Genomic DNA, 22,407 nt, shown 5'->3' with positions numbered 1-22,407 from the left:
TTCTTTCTTTCTTTCTTTCTTTCTTTCTTTCTTTCTTTCTTTTAAAAAAAGGAAGATTAGTTGGCTGATGGAAAAGAAAAATTCCTTCATTTCCTTTAGCTCAAGACATTGTTGTGGTGAGATCTTCTGTAAAATATTTAACACTGCCGACACTTTGTTCTATAATGACTTGCTTTTGTAGCTGTAGAACAAAATGCCCAGAAGAGTCGTGGCTGTTTGCAAAGACCTGAGATAAATAAATATATAAATAAAGGGCTGTAGCCTGGCGATGAAAATGTTCCATAATTCATTGGTGATATTCAGCGTTAGCGTCTCCATAGGAGGAGAATCTTTTCTCTTCCCAAATTCTGTCCATGAAATGGAGCAGAATGTATTCTAAAAGCAGGATTTGAAACAAGGACATCCCCACCAACCCCCGGCTCCATCTCCCACTGGTGACCCTGCTGAAAGAAGGCAGCTTGTTGGTCCACCACATATTTCTCTATAGCCAGAGTCAGCGGCAGTCGGGCTGTTCCTCCAAGCTGCTCTGCTGGCAAAGGCTGCAGCCCTAGTTATGCAAACAGAAGCCCCGCTGATACAAATTCAACTTAAGGACATGCAACATGGCACGCAACGGCAGCCTAGACTCCTGAATCAAGGCTCCAATTACCCCCTGATGTGCACCAGAGGCTCCGGATGATCACTGTTTTCTCCGCCACTGCAATTTTTGGGGGGCAAGGGGGAGGGAGGGAGACTCTGCATGCTCAGGAAGAATGCCAAGGCATCACAGAACACCAAATGCTGACTCGCCTCTAATCTCTCATGCAGCTGCTCTCTCTCTCTCTTGCTCTTTCTGTGCTGTCACTAAAAATACTGTCTCTAGATGAACTGTCCACTATAGCTGCAAAAATTAATGCTGTGAGGGAGAGAAAAAGAACATGTTTATATGTTTATATGAACTCTTATTTGCTCTCACAGTTTTTCATATTCCATACTGTCGTTCTGATCATTTTGGTCCTCCTACCTCCCATCTTCCAACTAAGGATGTTGGACAATTCTGATGAAAATAGGAAAGGGAGCAGAAATTGCTGGTGTTCACTCATTCATCCCACATCCAGAAAAGAAATCAATCCAGATCGGTATTCGCTGTTGTGTTTGTTGTTGCTTTCAGTCCACAAACAATATGTTTACTTTCCTTCCATGTGCGTTGCGTTCCCCCCATTATGTCCCTGCCCCACATTTGTACTGCATTTCCTTGGGATGAAACAATATAATGACAATTTAACTTATGTAATATACATAATTAATTAAACAAGTCACCTAATTTTGCCACAATGGACAACAAAATGAATAATGCAGTTTTTGATGAAAGGTAAACTGCAGTGGAACAGAACCAGTGCTGCAGGCGACATATATAAGCTGTTATGGAAAGCAATGCTTTTATACCTCCCTACTTCCTACAACCAGTTCTGCTTTCTGCCTCATCAGTTCCATGCACTGCTTCAACCACAACTACAACCTCCTTTGTTCAGAACTTTGTTTGTTTCCTTTCTTTCTTTCTTTTGTGTAGACCAGGGGAAAAACAGATGAAAACAGGCAGGAAAGTGCTTGAAGAAGGGAAACTTCAGTGACATTCTCCCACTGCTCACTTAGAATCATACAATTATAGAGTTGAGACACCTAGTCTAACAAAATACAGCCTCGTTGGTAGATGGCTGGCTGTCCAGCTTCTCCTTAAACACCTCCAGTGAAAAGCAGCCCACCACCTCCTGAAGCATCCTCTTCCACTGTCATACTACCTCTACAAACTTTCTCCTATTCTTTAGGGCTCCTCACAACAACTCGTTTATTCAGCATTCATCGTGATTTGCTTACACAAAGCTTATGGGGTGGTTAGACTATGGACACATCTGGAACATACACTTAAAGTATGTTAGAATAGCACTTTAAATGTACGGTCTGGATGTGGCTATAGTCCCATAAGTTTTGTGCAAACAAATTTAGTAGTATAGGGCTGTAGCATACTGCCTTATAGCTGCAGGTTTTAGGGCAGTTCACAACATAAAATCACAATATTATGAATGCTGAAAGTAGTAGTAGAAGAAGAAGAGTTTGGATTTGATATCCCGCCTTTCACTCCCTTTAAGGAGTCTCAAAGCGGCTAACATTCTCCTTTCCCTTCCTCCCCCACAACAAACACTCTGTGGGGTGAGTGGGGCTGAGAGACTTCAAAGAAGTGTGACTGGCCCAAGGTCACCCAGCAGCTGCATGTGGAGGAGCGGAGACGTGAACCCGGTTCCCCAGATTACGAGACTACCGCTCTTAACCACTACACCACACTGGCTCTCGTAGGTAGGAGTTGGAGTTGTTTAGCATCTCTCTCTCTCTCTCTCTCTCTCTCTCTCTCTCTCTCTGTGTGTGTGTGTGTGTGTGTAAGACCCTATTCACAGACACTATTGCTAATATGCAAGGGGCAAAGCATGGATGTGCCTATTGACACAGCCACATCCCTACATCTCCATTACTGTTCCTGTAGCCACCCACTGCTATGTTGGGGGCTGAATGTCATGCAAGAGAAACCCTGCTCTTAAAGATCCTAGAAGGTCAGTTTTGCATTGTGTAGGGAGTATACTCAAATAGAGCAGGCTTCCTGCTGCAGACATTCAGCCCCCAACATTGCAGGGGAAAACTACTTACAGACCTGAGTGAAAACTATATACAGTATCCCCCTGTTGGCCCAGGGTGAAACTACACTACATAACACCCCTCCCCACCAAGATAAGGCGTTAGTTACAATCGTAATGGTTTCCTTATATACAGCACTACGCGTAATGGTTCAATTAGGCACAAAAGCATATCGGTTACATTTCCCATACTTAGACCAACAGTGATACCTGTCCAACAACGTAGTCCTTTAAATGAGTTGGGTGCTTGGAAACTCTGCCAGACCGCCGGGGACTGGTAGCCAAGTCCGGAGGGCCACACAGTTCTCGCTGAGGCTGTGGTGCGACCCTAAGTGGCGTTGGAACCAACTCCCCTGGATCCGCTGCTGTGGGTGGAGCCTCCGCAAGTGGAGTGGTCTGAGTCTGTTCTGAGACGGCTTGGTTCGGCTCCACGCTGGCAGTTTGCGAGGGAGGTGTAGGTGGGGCCTCGCCATCTGTACGTGTCTCTTCTGGAGCCGCAAGCGCAGTTGGGGGCACCTCGGTAGTGTCTAAGTCGCCAACCCTGCGCCTAAGCTGGTCTATGTGCCGTCGCCACAAACGTCCGTCTTCGAGTGCCACCTGGTACGAGCGAGGTCCAGTGACTCCCACTACTGTGGCTGGCACCCAAGGAATGTCCCCCACATAGTTCCGGGCAAAGACCTGGTTTCCTGGGACAAATGACCGTGGTGCGTTGGCACAGCCTGGGGGTTCAGCCACGGCAAAGTCTGGGTGTAGCCGGTCGAGCGGTGACCTGAGGCGGCGGCCCATAAGCAGTTCAGCAGGACTCCTCCCTGTGGCCGCATGAGGAGTGATGTGCTGCACGAACAAGTATTCGGCGACCCGCTCATGCCAGTCTCCCCGGTCCAGGCGCGCCAGTGCCTCTTTTGTCGAGTGCACCATTCTTTCCGCTTGCCCGTTGCTGGATGGATGAAAAGGTGCCGTTAGGGCATGGCGGATGCCCAGTCCCAAAAGATACCGCTCAAACGTGCCTGACGTGAACTGCGGTCCGTTGTCAGAGACAAGGACATCAGGACACCCATGCGTTGCAAACAGGCCTCGCAGCACCCGGATGACAGCTTCGGTAGTGGTGGAGGGCATCAGGGCGACCTCCAGCCATTTGGAATAGGCGTCCACCACTACCATAAAGGTCCGGCCGTGAAAGGGGCCAGCCAGATCGATGTGCACCCTCGACCAGGGTGTCTTTGGCGTCTCCCAGGTGTGTCCCTTAGCTGCCGGTGGTGCAGGCCTCGACTCTTGGCACGCTTGACAGGCGGATACCCAGGCAGTGATGGCATCGTCCATATTAGGCCACCAGACGTAACACCGAGCCAACGCCTTCATTTTGACAATTCCCGGGTGGCCAACGTGCAGAGCCTCCAGGACGCGCTGACGGAGTCCCTGGGGAATCACGACGCGGTCTCCCCACAGCAGACAGCCGCGATGAGCTGAGAGTTCATGTTGTCTGGTTGCGAAGGGCTGGAACTCCGATGCAAAAGGCCCTTGTGGCCACCCCCTCCACACCCAGTTGAGCACCCGGCTGATGGTGCGATCCTGGGCAGACGCGGAGGCCACAGTGGCAGCCGATACAGGCGCTGCCGGAAGGTCCTCAATCAGAAGGAGCGATGAAGCTGGAGCCGGGTCTTCCACAAATGCTGGAAGAGGGCAACGGCTGAGGGCGTCGGCATGGCCCATCGATTTCCCCGGGCGATGGATGAGCCGGTAGTGGTAGGCAGCCAGGAAAACAGTCCATCGCAGCATGCGTGGTGAGAGGACCGGTGGAGTTGGACGATCACCGGCGAGGAGGCCCAGGAGTGGCTTGTGGTCAGTGATGAGGTCAAAAGTCCTGCCATAGAGGTATTCATGGAACCTCTTCACTCCAGCCACAAGTGCCAATGCCTCCTTGTCGAGCTGGCTGTAATTCCGTTCCGTCGGAGATAGTGTCCTGGAAAAGTAGGCGAGCGGTGCTTCTCTTCCATCTGGAAAACGGTGACTAAGGACAGCACCGATGCCAAAAGGTGAGGCGTCGCAGGCAAGGACCAGCGGCCTGGATTCACTGTACTGTACCAGCACACTGTCTGAAGAAAGGAGAGCCTTGACCGCGTTGAAGGCCGCCGTCTCTCGATGACCCCAGGCCCAAGGCGTCTTAGGGAAGAGGCTCAGCCACAGTGGCTTTGTGGGGCAGGAACATGTTATAAAAGTTCAGCAGCCCCAGGAATGCCTGCAACTCCGTTTTGTCCTTTGGGGTGGGGGCCTGCTGGATAGCGCGGATCTTGGATGTGGTTGGATGAAGGCTGGAGGCATCGATAAGATAGCCCAGGAACTCTACCTGTGGAACGGCAATCAGGCACTTCTCCCTCTTTACCTTGAGCCCGGCCTCCTGGAACCTGGTCAGCACGGCACGGAGGCGCTCGAACAGCTGCTGGTGTGATTCTGCAGACACCAAGACGTCATCAAAATATGGTACCACGCCCGGAAGCCCTTGCAGGAGACGCTCCATAAGGCTTTGGAAGATGCCAGGAGCCACACTCACCCCGAACTGCAACCGGCGGCAACGGAATGCCCCCCGGTGGGTGACGATCGTCTGGGCTTCAGCAGTGGCATCATCGACTGGCAGTTGTTGATAGGCTTGGGCAAGGTCCAGCTTAGCGAAGACCTTACCCTCACCCAGGGAATGCAGCAGGTGTTGGACAACAGGAACCGGATAAGCGTGCTGCTGAAGTGCCTTGTTGATTGTGCACTTGTAGTCAGCGCAGATTCTCACCGACCCATCTGGCTTGACAGGCGTGACGATGGGGGTTTCCCACTTTGCGTGGTCAACGGGCTCCAAAACTCCTTGGGCGATCAGTTTGTCCAGTTGTTCGTCCACCTTAGCCTTGAGAGCAAAGGGAACCCGGCGTGGCTTAAGCTTGATGGGGGCGACTTGTGGATCAAGGCTAAAGGAGATGGGCGTACCAGTATATTGTCCCAAGGTGCCATCAAAAACCTCGGCAAAGTCTTTGACCAGACCCTCAGTCTCTGCGTTAGAGATGCAGTTGATGCCGGTGACTTCCAGGCCGAGGGCATCAAACCAGTCTAGCCCTAGGAGGCTTGGCCGCTGACCTTCGACCACCACCAACCGGAGCAGGCCCGAAAAATCCTTGAAGGCGATCCGGAACCGGCCAACGCCTACCACGGGAATGTCGTTTCCCTGGTAGTCTCTCAGGTGTACGCGGTGAGAGTCGAGTTGCCTTTTGGATACTCTGGGTACCAGTCTTTTGATGGTGCTCCATGACACGACGGACAGGGCAGACCCGGTGTCGATCTCCATGTCACATGGAGCTCCTTCAATGAGCACCGTGACGTTCAGCTTGCGTCGCGTAGACGAGTCGGTTTGGCCAATCGTGGTTCCAGACGGGCAGCGGCAGTTGGTGAGAGCGAAACAACTTTCCTTGGCAGACTGGAGTGAAGACTTGAACTTGCGAGTCGATGAAGGGGGGGTGTCAGACGGAGCCGATCGGCAGACCTTAGCGATGTGGCCCCTTCTGGAACACCTCCTACAGATGGCGTCTCTGAATCGACACTTGGCACGGGAATGGTCGCCTCCGCAGCCAGCACATTCCGGTTGGCCCTTGGACTTCTGTTGGAGCTTCCGGCGCTCCCGCTTTGTCTGGTGCACGTCATCGTCTTCACTGGAGGATGCCTCATCACTGCTGGCCTCTTCATGATGCACCGGAACTGGCCCCCTAGCAAGACGCGGGCTGCTGGACTTGCGGATCTCCTGGGCGGAGCGTTCAGCAGCTTCTGAGGCCACAGCCTCCTCAATGGCTTTCTGTAGCGTGAGGTCTGGCTTGGCTAGGAGACGCCGTTGCAGATGGATGTCCCGGACCCCGCAGACGATTCGATCCATCAGGGCATCGTCTAAGTCTCGGAACTCACAGTGCATTGCAGCCTGTCGCAGGGCGGTGGCGTAGTTGTTGATTGACTCCCCCTCTGCCTGGTTCCGGTGGTAGAACGCATGGCGGGCAGCAATCTTGGACGGCTTTGGTGCGTAGTGGTTGCGGAGCTTCTCTTGGATCGTGTCCCATGGTGTTGCCTGGACTGCTTCAGGCACAACCAATGCTCGGGCCGTCTCAAACACCTCAGGCCCACAGAGGCTGAGGAATAGGCCCCGCTTCCGATCCACTGATACTGCTGTCAGCTCGTTGGCTTGGAGGTAGCAGTCGAACCGAGCGAGGTAGGAGTCCCATGACTCAGAGGCTGGCGCAAACGGCGGTAGAGGCACAAATGAAGCCATGATTCCGATGCCGGCGTGAAGGGCGATGGATGGAACACAGTGCTCTAGCCAGAACAGTCAGCTCTGAATTGGTTCTGCCCAGTGATTTCGCTCAGTGATTTCGCTCTGTGATTTAGCTCAGTTCAGAGGCTGGCCGCATCTGGCTGTGCTCTGATGTCCATCCAATCCCACCTTCGTCGCCAGTATTAAGTAGTGGGTTGACATAGCAGCCGGCACAGCGATTTCTTCAAGTAGCTCTTTATTAAGATAAGCTGGAATAGAACTGACTGCGAACAGCTCAGCCGGCCTGTATTTATAGGCAGCTGGCTGTCAACATTGTAACCACAACAGCTCAGAGTTCCCGCCTAAACTAACTGCCGCGGACCTGAGTGAAAACTACCTACAGACCTGAGTGAAAACTATATACAGTATCCCCCTGTTGGCCCAGGGTGAAACTACACTACATAACACAGGGGGTGCGGGAAACAGCAGTAACAGCAACAGAGATGTGTTGGGCACATCCCCACCCTCTCCTTCAAATGAAGGTAATCCCATCTGAGAGTGGGGGAGAGCAAACGAATAGGGCATGCATGTGTTTCAAATGCATTTCTTTACACTGGAACATTTGCCAAATACACTTAGAAACTGTGTTATGCATAAGGGAAGAAATAGTTTAGGAATTAAAACCATGTAAGCATGTGTTGCAAAAACAGATATGCTTTCCTTCCTATTGTTGAATGCTGGCACTAACTCAATCTTGCCTCCTTGCAACGCTACTCTCTCACACATCCCCACCCCCGATTTCTATAATTCAGCTAGCATTGGCATCTTGGAGCTTCACTGCTGAAGGGGTTTTTGCTCACACATTATATAGCAACTGTTTATGTCTTAGAACAGAGCTATTTATAGTAAAGCTGGATCGGGCAACTATTTCCAGAGAAACTGGTCATTATTAGCAGGGTGGGTTTTTTTGTTTTTTTAACCCACAGACTTTGTTCTGCCTTGGGACCAACTGGAGGCAACTTGTGCACAAATATGACATGGTTCAGTTCACACACTGCTAAATCCTCCCCATGTACAGCAGTCCCCTGGCCACAACCATATGGAGGTAGTAGTGCATGAGCAAATGGAGACCCACAACTTCCCAGAGGTGATGTGCATGAGAACAGGACACAAAGAAGTACCAAACAACCATATGGAGGTAGTAGTGCATGAGCAAATGGAGACCCACAACTTCCCAGAGGTGATGTGCATGAGAACAGGACACAAAGAAGTACCAAACCAAGTTTGAGGTGCTTTTACTGATGTACAAAGCCCTGTTCAGCTTGGGACCAGGATACCTAAAAGATCCTCTCACCCCTTTGCATGCATAACTGATTACTGAGCTCTGCAGGAGCGGGCCTCCTGCAATCAGCATCTCATCAGGTGGTCTGTTTCATGCACTGTAGATATTTGCCCTTTTGTGCAGTGGTACTTAACCTATGAAACTCTCTCCTGTTACTTATCAGACCGGTGCTGACTTTATTTGGGTTCTACTGAAGACTTCCCTTTATCAGAGAGCCTTTCATATGGGAACTTCAATTCAGTTTGCTTATGTTTACTTAACACACAATCTATTATGTTTACTTAATAGATTGTATTTATTGTTTATGGTTGTTGCTTTCTAATTGTTACAGTTGTCATATGTTAAATTACATACCTGCTTTTATTGCTGATGGTTGGTTTTTTTATTTTATTGTGAAACCGTTTTGAGTGGTTTTATGGGAAGTAACCCACACATGGGGGGAAATGGATTAATTTATAAGTACACACTTCTCCACATTCCGGCAAATCACTGCCAGGAATCTGCTTGGTCAAAGGAACATAGTTCCTTGGGCCATCTAGCTCAGCAATGCATACACTGACTGACAACAGCCCTCAGGGGCTTCAGGCAGGGGTCAATCCCAGATGTACCTGGAGATGCCAGAAATTGAATATTGCACCTTTTGCATACAAAGCAGATGCTCTTTTGCTGAGCTACTGACCTTCCCCTTGTTCATTCCTTCTTGTCAGCTCATTCTTTTCTTCATTTCCTCCATGCAGCTCTAACCATGGAATTACTCCACGTGGAAGATTTTAGCTAGAACTGCAGCATGTGACACCTAAAAATGTTCCACCCTATTTGTGGTCAGAGACGTTTGGAGGGACCATCTCATCAAATGATTCTAGGGGTAGGAGAAATTATCCCCAAGGGGTTGGAGGCTTGACACTATCAGTAGCACAGCTTCCATCTCTCTCTCCGCCCCTCACATCCCTTCCCTGCCTTAGTTCCTGCTTTGCTGCAGGTGCTGCAAAGGTCAAGATTAGCATCTGTGTTGGCAGCTTGGCCACCATTCTGCATCTTCCACAATTCCCCAGATTCAGATTTGTTCCAGGGCATAATGGAGGGGAAATGGCAGCTACCATACACATGTATACATATATACACAAACACAGTGGGGGGAAATCAGGATAGTGGACTTTTTTTTCTAGAGGGGTGGAGGAAAAATATTACTTTCACCAGAAAAAGTATCACCTGATAAACTTTTGCTCAGTTCTAATTCTAGAATGTACCATGAGTTGTCATTAACAATGAAAACAGGAATTTTTAAACAGGTGTCTTGGACTATCTGACAATTGCCCTCAATCCAGACTACAGCCCTGAAACAAGGGAATATCTGCATCATGATGCACCTCCAGAAATGAGATGGAATAGGAACAAAGAAGAAAGCTGCCTTATTACAGGTTGGAGTGTTTCTCCATCTTGTGCAAACTCATGCAGTCGGTGTCCAAGGTCTTAAGCAGATATCAGCTGGTACCTGACCGTATCAGCTTGAGATTTTTTTAAAAAAAAGCATTCTCAAGAAAATTAGCCAGCATTTCTCCTAGTACACACATCTTTGTAAGAATTTTCCCTGATATAATGTATCTGTAGATGCTATATTAACCAATATATGTATATTATGCATACTTTACCCTGCTATTTGCTTTTTTTTGCACAGAAAACTGGGCTGAGTAAAATTCAGAGAAGTCTGACATTTCAAAGGATAGCTGAGTTTTGGTTTGCTTTTCAGGAAGTGTGATTTTGCTCGATTTACCTATAAATGCAAACTGAACTGAATTTCTTCTCCATCTGTGACACCCTCCCAATCCATGGCAACAGCCTTAGACCTTGGACACAGACTTTGACAAATCAGCATCAGACGTCCCTTGACTGTCTTAGTAAGCAGCCATTGGGGAACCTTCTTCTGTAGAGAACTGCAGATATGACAAAAGGATGCAAACTGCACAAAGATGAGTTGGAATGTCATAGAATGTATAAACTGCCACCCAGGAGTTATTTATTCTACAACCCTGCAATTATCTGGGAGGTCTACATAAACTGTTCCTTGCAACCCCCCCCCCCAGTACCTGCATTTGAAGATCTGAGGTACATGCAACTCTTATGAGCTTCCATAGAAAGGGGTGGGTCATTCTTTTGTTGCTGTTGCTTATTAAATTTATATCCCACCCTTTTCCCCAAAGGAGCCCAGGGTGGCAAACAACAAGCATAAATAAAATTAAAATAATTCCAGTATATATGCACACAGGGAAACATCTCAATGTGCTGAAAGAGGAAGGTTTTCAGTAGGTGCTGAGACGATATAAGAGATGATACCTGTCTAATATTCAAGGGGAGGGAATTCCAAGGAGTAGGTGTTAGCTGCTAATAACGGACAAGACATCTTGTCTGAAGAATGTTGATGATGCAGGCACAAAAACATGGGATATCACTCAAAATGCCCTGTCATGTATTGTGAATATGATGTGAGCATTGAAGATGGGTTGGGTGCTTGCCCCATGATAAAAGGAGTATCAAGGGTGAGTGATTTGTGATTTTCCCAATCGTATAGACTTCAAAATGCACTAGTGAGCTGGGATGCCTGTGGGACATTGACACGAAAAACATACAAGGACAACTGTGGGACAGATTTAAAATTATGCTACTGACTTCACATCTGACCCGAGTTCTCCAACTGTCAAAATGTATAAGTAGAACTGTGGAAAGCAAAGACATCACAAGGGCTGATTACATTTAGCTGTACCATCTCCTGTGCTCAGATGCTATTTGTGTCAACACTCCAAAGTTAGTTAGTATGTTGAGTTTTCCCTTTCAATATTTTATTCATCAGTGTGTGAGTATGCGATTTCCATCTATCCCTCTATCTTAATGGGTAAGCTGAACAGATGCAAATGATATTATGCCAATACAATCATATTAACTGACTACTTCAGAAACACGTTACAGTTATTTTCCCAAGCTCAGTTCAAAGAAAATAAAACAATTCAATAAAAGTGCTTGATATTACAATGAAAGCCCTGAATAACTTAGGCCCAGGATATTTAGAAGATCATCAGTTGGATATATTATCATTATTTTTCAGCCTCTACAGCATGGGTAGGCAAACTAAGGCCTGGGGGGTGGGGGCAGATCCAGCCCAATCGCCTTCTAAATCCGGCCCGCGGATGGTCCGGGAATCAGCGTGTTTTTACATGAGTAGAACATATCCTTTTATTTAAAATGCATCTCTGGATTATTTGTGGGGCCTTCCTGGTGTTTTTACATGAGTAGAATGTGTGCTTTTATTTAAAATGCATCTCTGGTTTATTTGTGGGGCATAGGAATTCGTTCATTATTATTTTTCAAAATATAGTCTGGCCCCCCACAAGGTCTGAGGAACAGTGGACCGGGCCCTTGCTGAAAAAGTTTGCTGATTCCTGCTTTACAGCCACAGCAAGTGCTGCAACCTTCCAACAGTTTGACTGTACCCCCAAAGCCACACTCCTCCATTGTTTCCCAAGATGCACGGATGCCAACAACATTATTTGATATCTATCCCATCCTTCCTCCTGAATGAGCTCAGGATATCACAAGGATCTGTGTCAACCTGGGTACCTTCCTTCCAGTTGGTGATGCCCGTCTTCAAATAAAATAAATAATAAAACATAGCTGCTCCACCATCAGCCAATGATGGAAGTTTCCGCAAGCTTTTAGTCTGTTTGAATAAGTAGCGTCTGGGGGCAGGGGCAGGGATGAACCCCTGGCTTTGCACGCAGAAGGTCCCAGGTTCAGTCCCAGGCATCTCCAAATAATCAAAAGTAGCTTCCGATATGAAATACCTTTCTCAGTCTACAGTCCTGGAGAACCACTGCCAGGCAGTATATACATATATTGTTTGTTTATTAATACAAAATTTGTATACCACCCTTCATCCGAAGATCACAGGGCGGTTAACAACATAAAACTACAAGATGAGAACACGAAATGCAAAATAATCAGAACAACAACAAACCAGTAACCCCCTTCCCACAAAGACTCTTTATTAAAATTATTATTCGTTTATTATTATAGGATGCTCATGTATAGCGAGTCAGATCATTGGTCTATTGAGCTCAGTATTGTCTACACTGATGGGAAGCAGCTCTCCAGGATTTCAGAAAGGAAATCTTTTCAAGTCCCTCCTGGAGAGTCTGTGGATTGAATCTTGGACCTTCTGTGTGCAAGGCAGATGCCCTAGCTTTTAGGTACTGAGTGAGGCAAGTAAAAGTCTGTCCTGGAATAAGGCACCTTTCTCCAATGTCTTTGTTTGAATTTGTTGTTATTGTTTTATATTTAACGCTGCTTTCCCCCTTTCAGTCTTTTTAAAACAAACATTGTTGATGCCTCTTACTATGTTGTTCCTCAGCCTGCCCTTTGGATTTCTTTTTAATGAGAGTAGAAATTATCTGATAAATAATGAAGTAAATTTCCACAGTGTATGAAAATTAGATTATTATTATTTTTTACAAAACCACCATGGATGCTCACAAAAGCATACATACCCAAGTGTATACATTTTCTACATTTTGTTTACCCGACTGCTGCCTCATTGATAGTTCTGTTTAAGTACAAACTGGCATTGCTGAACCTCTTTCTCTCTCATACATGCACACCCACACCCACATTGAAATAAATCTATGCCTGTTTTTAATGGCTTGCTTCATTACCGTTCTCCCCATCAGACTTCCTTTCGTGGTCAGTATCAGTGAGGGATAGCGCTGAGTTTGCGCGGCTCGATAAACACGAACTGTGCTCCGATTTCATTCCGGACATCCACATCCTCAAGGCCTGATCTGGTGAGGCTCCTCCTTCTGTCTCGGTATCGACATCAGAACCCATCTCTATCGGATAGCCACACTGGGAGACAGCATGCATGTCTGGCTGGTAGCCAGTGCACAAGATATGTGGAGTATCATGAAATTCCATCTCTGCAAAAACAAACACACACCAAAGAAACAGATTTAATAATACATTTACAGACACACAAAGAGAGAGAGAGAGAGAGAGAGAGAGAGTGAGAGATCATTCAGCCTTTGCCTATTTTCCAAAAGATTCACTCATCTTCCATGGCTCCAGCTTTTTTTCTTTTTTAAAGTGTTATGGCCTGCCATTCCCTTGTCCCTTCCATCTTCTAGCCCCAGAACTTCCTCCAGAGCTAATTGTGCATATTCTGCCAGCTGGGTCCAAGGAACAAGGGCTGCAGGCAGCTCACTCAAGCTCACCCACTTCCAGGCATGTTCCTGTTGACAGCAGCCTGCTGGCAGGATCACATCTATTTGTTGTAGCAGGAGCTATAGGGTGACTCGAGCCCAGGAAGTCTGATGAATGCTAATTTGACAACACATTTCAAAAATAGGCAGAATGTGGCCATCTATTGATATTTTAATTTTGCAGGTGGCATATGTGACACTGTAAATATATTTGGAGACGAGGCTTTTGCTGGTACAGAGCAAAACTGTTGTGGGTGAGCTGAAAAAAAAGGATACTTCCTTTCCCTTCAAACGCTTTGCATTGCCTTCACAGAGTATTTCCTTAAATATGCATGCTTTTGTAGTGCTCCAATTCCCACAGGATGTATTTTCTTTGAAGCTCTTATAGTGCCATAAATGGTGGTTTTTAGCTTTGCACATCTAACCTTGTTACCTACAATACTGCATATTCCCTGGAGGAGATAAAACTCAAAGTGGATTTATGATATTCTTAGGCTCTCTTCAAAACACACATAAAGCCAGCAGGTTGGGAACCATTTTCATGTGATGGAAAGCCACAGTGCAGATGCATGCAGATGAACAGCATGGCTACATAAGCTGGGACATCTGAACATGCATTGCTAGGATAGGGAACCTCAGGCTCCAGGGATGAATGCAGCCTTACAGGCCTCTATATCTTTCTCCAGGCTCTCCCAAGTCTTTCGCCAGCCACACACCTCACCAGCTCTGCTCCACAATGTCTATGTCTGGCTGGAAAGAGTCTTTAAACTGTGCCAATGCTCCTTTGTGGTTTGGGTGAAGGGGTATGTGCGTGCCTAAATATGCATGTGAGTACCCTCCAACATTCCTCAGATGAAAATAGGGACGTTCTATTCTACATCAGTGTGCCCTCTACGCCCCTTATATATGCACACTGCCAATGGAATACCAGGCTGAGCAGCCCCGATGGCTGTTACCAAGAGCAGTATGTAACAATACCATACCAGCAAACATCTTGGTTATACGTGGGAGCCTTATCTGGTTAAAAATCCATCAGCCCGCCTTGGGCATCAGAGGAGCCACACGTGCTGAATGTTTACGGGGAACACTTCCATGCCAACAATGTAGTCTTTATGGTCGGCGGTTATGACCACACAAGCGGGGGCCCCTTAGGCCACTCCTACCACCACCAGTACCGTAGTTGGGTGAATTAAAAGGTACTATCTGGCAGAGCTGAGGAGTGCAGCAGCAACAGATGGTGCACCACCTCTTCCCATGAGTCCTGCTATGCCACCATGAGAGGTGGGGCCTCCTCCTTCCCTGTCTCCACCCTTTGCTGCTCCCTTTCCCCATTCACAGAATTTGGAACTCTGACACAATGAAAAGCCATGGCAGCTTAAAGGTTTTCATGATGCTCTTGGCATTTTGGGGGCAGTTGGAGACTATGCAAGTGTGAAGAAACATCTGGATTTTCAGTGGCTTTAATGTCTACTATACAATGGTAAGAGTTGCATCTATTGTGCCACCTATTTATTTTTTTTAATCTGGCCCTACCTACAATTTAGGGTTGGTAAAGGTAAAGGTACTCCTGATCGTTAGGTCCATTTGCGGACAACTCTGGGGTTGCAGCGCTCATCTCGTTTTACTGGCCGAGGGAGTCGGCATTTGTTCGCAAACAGCTTCCGGGCCATGTGGCCAGAATGACTAAGCCGCTTCTGGCGAACCAGAGCAGCACACGGAAACACCGTTTACCTTCCCACCGGAGCGGTACCTATTTATCTACTTGCACTTGATGTGCTTTCGAACTGCTAGGTGGGCAGGAGCAGGGACCGAACAACAGTTGGTAGCATATCTCAATTCCAGTCTTCTCAATTTTTCATTTTTCCTATTTTAAATTCAGTTCTCAATGTTTCCACATCAGCTTGTGAATATTATTATTATTATTATTATTATTATTATTATTATTATTATTATTATTATAGTCGTAACTTGGTTCTCAAATTTAATCCGTTCCGGGAGTCGGACTCCCGAAATGGTTCAAAAACCAAGGCACAGCTTCCAATTGGCTGCAGAAGCCACGGAAGCCGCGTCAGACGTTCAGCTTCCAAAAAACGTTTGCAAACCAGAACACTCACTTCTGGGTTTGCAACGTTCCAGGAACTGATTTGTTTGACAACTAAGGCATTTGACTACCAAGGTTCGACTGTACTATTATTATTATTATTTTTATTATTATTATTCATCATAAAAACTCATTAGCATTTTAATGCAAATTGCAATTTTGTTTCTTTCAACTTTGGTTACTATGAACATTATTGTAAAGCAAGTCCCCTGTATGAGCACCTTCCCCTAACATATGCATTTTTATTGATGATGATGATGATGATGATACCCCACCCATCTGACTCAGCTGCCCCAGCCACTATAGGCAGCTTCCGACAAAATATAAAAACACAATGAAATGTCAGACATTAAAAGCTGCCTTCAGATGTCTTTGGAAAGTCATATAGTTGTTTATCTCTTTGTTTACCTTCATAAACATTCTTTTAATAGAGAACTGCATCACAAAATCTGGAGATGTGTGAATTTTGAAGGGTGACTGTGTATCGGTTCTCATACTGTTTCAGAAAGTGTGAGTTTCATAGATTCAGCTTTAAATGCTAACTGAATTGAATCTTTTCCTCATCCCTATCTACTACTCACAGGTGGCCCCTGGAAGACTGCCCACAAGGGAATGTGGAGTTTAGATGGAAGGAAGTTCCCTACCCCCAGGGGAATGTAGTAACCAATTAAGTGTGTGTGTGTGTGATTCTGAGAGAGAGAGAGAGAGAGAGAGAGAGAGAGAGAGAGAGAGAGAGAGAGAGAGAGAGAGACTTCCCTTGACAACAAAATGGTGCAATGACTACCCAGTTCTAGCAATGGAGGCTGGTCCACCAGGGTGAAGCTCCCACCTGTCCACCTGCCTTACTTACAACCAGCCAACCCAGCAGGCCGAACTGCCTGTTATCTTCCTCGTCCTTCATCTTAGTGTTGCCTTAGCAGGGAGGAGGATGGGGACAAAGCTGGAATTATTTGGCTCTGCTTGCCATTGGCTCCGGCTCCACCTATGGCTGACCTCTCTGCCTTCAGCCCTACTAGTCTCAGTGAGCACCAGCTGCCACTGCTTCCTCATAGTAGTGCTCCTCTCCAAAGGTCCAGGTGCCCATCCTCACCCTCTTCTAACAAACCATTCCACTCCCTGTCCCCAAGTTCTCAATCTTTTTTCTTTTCTTTTCCAACAGATGCTCAGCATTTCATATCCACTGAGCATGCCAACACCTCCTTTCTGATTTCTCAGTGGCCCTCATGGGTTTTATTGCTATTTTTGTAGGGATTGGAACCCTGGTCTCCCAGTTCCTAGCCCAATGGTCTCACCACTACACCAGACTGGGTCCCAATCCGTGGCCCTGAAGGGAGAAAAAAGCAGTAGTGCTCCTAGATTGTAGTAACTAGAGCGGTAGGATTTAAAAGCTCCCCCTTAATCAACAACTTTCCTGATTACTAAATGAATAAATTTGGGGCTGAGTTGGATGAAATCCTCTAATATGAAGCAAAACTAACCAACGAAGACACACACACACACCCAGCCCCACAAAAAAGCACCACTGCAGAGCAACAAAAAGATCTCCTTTAATCCCAACAATTGGCTGATGGCAGCTAGAAATATTTGCTCTCAAATTCCACAGCTACATCCCTGGAGATGAGCGCAGGGCTTCCAGCCATGTGGCCCCACCTTTAGAATTCATGCCTTGGGGCAACACATCGAAGTCAAGCTCAAGCAACCTCAAAGACACGGAAGGGAAACCACATTTATTTTGTTTAGTATTTTGCTTCCTTTGCGTCTTCCACCCACCCACCCGTATTAATCTTAAGGCCCTAGGGGAGAACTTGTCTATGGAGTGGCAGATCTAATTTGTGTTTTAGTCTATGTAATTGCTGCTTCAAGCTGCTTCTGCAATAGCTGCCACAGGACAAATGGAGCAGGCGCAAGGGAGACATTTCCCCCACCTCTTTTTGACACTTCAAATGGAAGTGGGGAATGGGCCTGATTTAGAGTACAGGGAAGCAAGTACAGAGCGGAATCCTGTGGCAAAACTTATCGCTACCATGGCTACTTCTATTGAACGTTTGCTTGGCGTCAGAGCGAAATATTGCATGTGGCAGTTGAGACCAGGAAAGGGGCTTGTTTTAACTTCTGAGACTTCAGAACACACACACACACCATCCATGGCAGACAGGTCCAAGCAGACAGTCTAATACTGTGATTAAGATCAAGAGAGTCTGTAGGGAAGGAGCCAGTCTTTGAGGGTTATGCCATTTAGGGCTCTAAACACTGGTATGTTTACAAACCAACCCAGATGCTTGGAAAATTGATGTGAATCTTAATCTGCTTTAGTTTTTTTAACATTTAACATTTCAACATTTGTTTTGTATTGAATTTTTCTTGGTGTTATTGTTTTGTAAACTGCTTTGAGGTTTTCTTTTTTTACATTCTTGTTGTTGTTTAGTCGTGTCCGACTCTTCGTGACCCCACGGACCAGAGCACGCCAGGCATATAAATTTATCTAGTGGCATATAAATTTTATGAAATGAAATAAATGAATTGGTCACTAATGCAGCTGTTCTAAAACAGGGGTTATATGTGGTCTAAAGGCATCCCCAGGCAGAGTGCATTACAATAATTTCTGTCCGAAAGTGGCCATAGCTGGCAAACCAACTGCAGCTAGGAAGCGGCACTCCTAGTCACCAAGAGCCTCTAGAGATAGTGCTGAATCTGGGACACCCCCCCCCCCAAGGTATGGACCTGCTGGGAGTACAACCTCATCCAGGACTTTAAAATTTCAAAATCAGCACAGACGTTAAAAACAATAAAGAGCTCAGACAAAGACAGAAAACACCGAACTGAGTCTGCTCCAGTGTGGAGAAAATATATATAACCACACTGAGATAAAAGTTTGTGTGTGTGTGTGTGTGTGTGTGTGTGTGTTGTAGGAGAGCAAATTGCAAAATATTGTATTCAATCCTTTCTGAATCTAAAATGTGGTGCCCAATTAATGAATGGTGAAATGAGTTGCCTACAGAAACGATACTTCTTTTTCCCCCTTTTACTATCTGATTTTGCAGCAGCAAACCCTCTGTTTTGCATTTCTATACTCCTGGGCATTTAATTTATTCTAACATTTAACTCCGCACATAATGGAGTTTTTGCCATTTGAAAGAAGAAAAGGTAGCATGTTTAACAAGGGAAGGGGGTGAGAGTAGAGTGTTGAAGAGTGTTGGAGGAAACTTTGCAAAAGAAACATTCCAAAACTAGCGATGAAGAAATGCAGTCTGCAGATCTGAGCAACAAAATCATAGGGTCTGATTTCTGATATTGGGTGGGTGGGATTTTTCTGGGTGGTGTTGGTATGTGTTGTTCTTCAGAATTTGCTACATACCAGGCATGATGGAGTCTCAGAGGTCCCTTACACAGAACTTCCAAAGTACCTGGCAGCCAGCTGGTTGTTGGGTGCTGTTTGGATACCACAGTACAAGGAGCTTTGCCACAGACCTATGCTCAATTAGGGTCACCATACATCCAGATTTTCATGGATATGTCCTCTTTTTCAGGGGTAAAATTTCTGTCCAGGGGGATTTTTAGAATCTGCAAAAATGTCTGGGTTTTTCCCCTTTGGTTCCAAGGGAGAAAATGAGTGCAGTCAGACATCCCTCCCCAGTGCCCTCAAACTGGCTGCAAAGCTGCCCACATGGTGAGGAAAGTGCAGGCTGAATTTCTCCGGAGGAGGAGGCACTGGCAAAAGCAGCATCAGCGGTGGCTCTGATATGCCCCGATGCTGCTGTCCACTGGCGGAGGAAGAGGAGTGGGGGGGAAGCGCACTGCCCCTGGCAGCGCGACCCCCAGGGTGCTATCGTGGCTGCCCCCCCGCCCGCGCTGGGCGCCTCGCCCCTGCAGGCGGCGCACCATGCCCCCAGGATGCATGCCAGCCCTGCTCCCACCTGCTCTGCACCCCTGGTGCCAGAGCAGGAAGCTCTGCCACTGCCATTGCCATTGCCACTGCCACTGCTGTGAGGGCTGCAGCAGTGGTGGGGACTTCCCAAGTGGTGAGGCAGAGGGCAGCCCCACCTCCAAGTTGCTGCTCCTGAGTGCTGCTACCTTGGATGCTGCTGGCGATCTTCATGTTGGACATGGCCTGCTCGCAGCAGCCCCTGTCCTAGCAGCAGCCTCCAGGGTTGCCGTGCTGCCACGAGGCCAAGCTCCCCATCATCTGCACTATCATCACACCGACCTACAGGCTCCTCTAACTCCCCATTCCCCCTGTATGTTCTCCTTTCAAGCTTCCACACCTGACAGCCTTGCCTAAGAAAAGGAGTGCAGCCCGGAGAGCCTCCTTGCAGCTCCCCAACTCCTGCTGCCCATTCACATAACTTGGTGTGAGGGCTTTCTCCACCGTTGACCCCTTTCGAAGCTTGCCAGCCAGCCAGCCAGCCAGCCAGCCAGCCACCTCTCTCCCCCTCTCTCTTTTTAAGTGGCAGTTGTTGGGTAGTGTTTGCAAAAGGACTGAAAGATAATAGAGGCAGGTTAGCTGGTTCCTCCCTTTGATATTCCAATGGGCAAGGAGAAGCGTTTCTAAGGGGAAGACCTTGGGGAGTGCAAGTAGGATAGCAATAAATAGTTTGGCTACATATAAAGACCTCCATCCACATAGCTAATGTTTATGTACTGTGAAATAATAACAGCCTTCTCAAAGCATCCCGCTGCTGTTTTTGTGGTGTGTAAATAGGGCATCATCTGGATGAGCCACATGGGTGGAAGTTTTTACATGTACCTAGACAAGCTTGGGAAGAGCAGTTTACTAGGTATCCTGGACCAAAGTTGTCCTGAGCTTGGATTGGTAGCTATGCCACAGGGTTCTTGGGAGGACAAACTATGGTGTGGCAGACCCTTGTATACCACATTGTATGTCTCCCATCCCCCCCATCTCTCCCTCCCTTCCTTCCTCTTTTTCTCTCAGTGCAGGGTGGGGCCAGCAGTGTGTTTGCATGGCGTCTGTGTGTGTAACTGAGTGTGCTGAGTGTGCATGTGCAAGAGTGTGAAGGCGATGTGGTGGTGACGGCGGCACATGAGCTGCTGCAAATGTGTCCTCTTTTTTGCTCTTCAAAAATACGGCAACCCTATCCAATCAAAGGCTGGCAAGGCTGCTTTCTGCAGCGATCAGCTCAACAATCAAGTTCCTGTATTTTTAATATTTATATCCCACCTTCCTTCCAAGGATCTCAAAGTGGTTTGCTCCCTCCACATTTTATCCTCAAAACAACCCTGTGAGGTAGGTAACTGTGAGGCTAGGGAACTGTGTCTAGCCCAAGATTGTCCATCTTCATAGCTGAGCATTGATTTGAACCCAGATCTCCTAGGTCCCACTCTAACCACTACAGGTCCGCTAGTTGTGAATCGTCTGAGCTTCTGTGAAAATTTGCTCTAACATGCCCCTTCCTTGGATTTAAATGCAAGCAACAAAACAAAACATACACATGCACGCACGAAAGCACTATAGCATTCTGTTTTTCCATTCACATCAAATTACATCTTGTTGCAAATTTAACATCAATGGAATGATATGAAAGACATCTAGACACATCTGCTACCTCTGATTAGGCAGCCAAGAACAAGGTTTGTCACTCAAAGTTTCCCCCTCAGTCTGGTTTTAAGGGATCTTTCATCAGAAAGTTCAAGTATGGGAAGGGCTCGTGACATTAAAACGTCCTTCACAGAAGAAAAGGAAGAAAATATGCTATTCCAATATTGCGGGGCGGGGGGGGGGAGAAAGAGAGATTGAAACATCTTAAAATCTGAATTCAACCCAAATGTGTTCACGATGACACTTTCGGTGAAGCTTTCGCTGCAGGGTTTTTACCAACATGAGTTCATTTCTGAAGGACAATTAGACTGTGGCTTATTAAGGAATATTTAATTCAGCCTCTCTGTGGTGCCTGTTCCATCTTTCTCTTATTTGTAATAAACACAATCAAATAAAGAAAATGCTCAGGGAAATTAGAGGAATCAGAGGTAGGATGTAACAAGGGAAGAAGCAAAGACTCACAGGGAGGGGGGAAACAAAACAAAACAATTTGTGGCCCATGGAAAGGTCCAGCTTGAACAGAAAGTCTTTGTATCTCTTCACGGAGAGGAAAGCCAATGACCAGCCTGGATAAGCCAAGTCACTCCAGTACCCAGAAACCCTTAATTGCTGGAGGAGATGCCCACCAGACAGGGCATCGGCTCATCACAAGATGATGGTCCTCCACACCTAATCCCAGAATATTCCAACAAAACCCCAACACTGGTTTCACTGGCCACCAGTTAGCCACCAAGCTAAGGTTGCATTCATTCACACAGCAGTTTATTCTGTTTTCACATTTTTTTTTGTAACCCTTAAGTTCCACCTCACATTTGAGCTTTCCCATGCTGTAAAGGGCACTTCTGGAACTATAGTGGAATATAGTGCAAACTTAGTACTCATTTTCATGTTACTTGCTTCCAGGAGGGAAAAAAAAAGTTTTCAAATTATCTGAAAATGAATGCTGAACTTGCACTATATTCCACCATAGTTATCGTATTTTTCGCCCTATAGGACGCACTTTTCCCCCTCCAAAAATGAAGGGGAAATGTGTGTGCGTCCTATGGGGTGAATGCAGGCTTTCGCTGAAGCCTGGAGAGCGAGAGGGGTTGCAGATAACAGCCTGCTGCCCGGAGCCCGGGGCACACTGAAGCAGCGCACCCCAGGCTTCAGGCAGATATCCGCAAGCCTGGGGAGCCCGTGGGAGTTCCCGCAGGGCTCCCTAGGCTTGCGAATAGCAGCCTGTTCTGGG

At 46.9% G+C, this 22,407-nt stretch overlaps 1 protein-coding gene across 13 annotated transcripts in view; it reads right to left on the bottom strand.

The window, feature by feature from the left end:
- TENM1 (teneurin transmembrane protein 1) overlaps positions 1-22,407 on the bottom strand; it is a 395,160-nt gene that overhangs the window by 243,070 nt on the left and 129,683 nt on the right. For all 13 annotated transcript variants that reach the window (XM_081180104.1, XM_081180105.1, XM_081180115.1 and 10 more), the window contains exon 3: positions 12,979-13,239. In XM_081180104.1, coding sequence (XP_081036230.1) covers positions 12,979-13,239 — 261 coding nt within the window. The remainder of the gene's footprint in view (positions 1-12,978; positions 13,240-22,407) is intronic.

The sequence above is a fragment of the Podarcis bocagei genome (genome assembly GCF_964188305.1).
Source record: "Podarcis bocagei genome assembly, chromosome: Z".
Classification (NCBI taxonomy): Eukaryota; Metazoa; Chordata; class Lepidosauria; order Squamata; family Lacertidae; genus Podarcis; species Podarcis bocagei.
The sequence above is the reverse complement of the archived record's forward strand: the minus strand, read 5'-3'. Positions and strand labels throughout refer to the sequence as shown.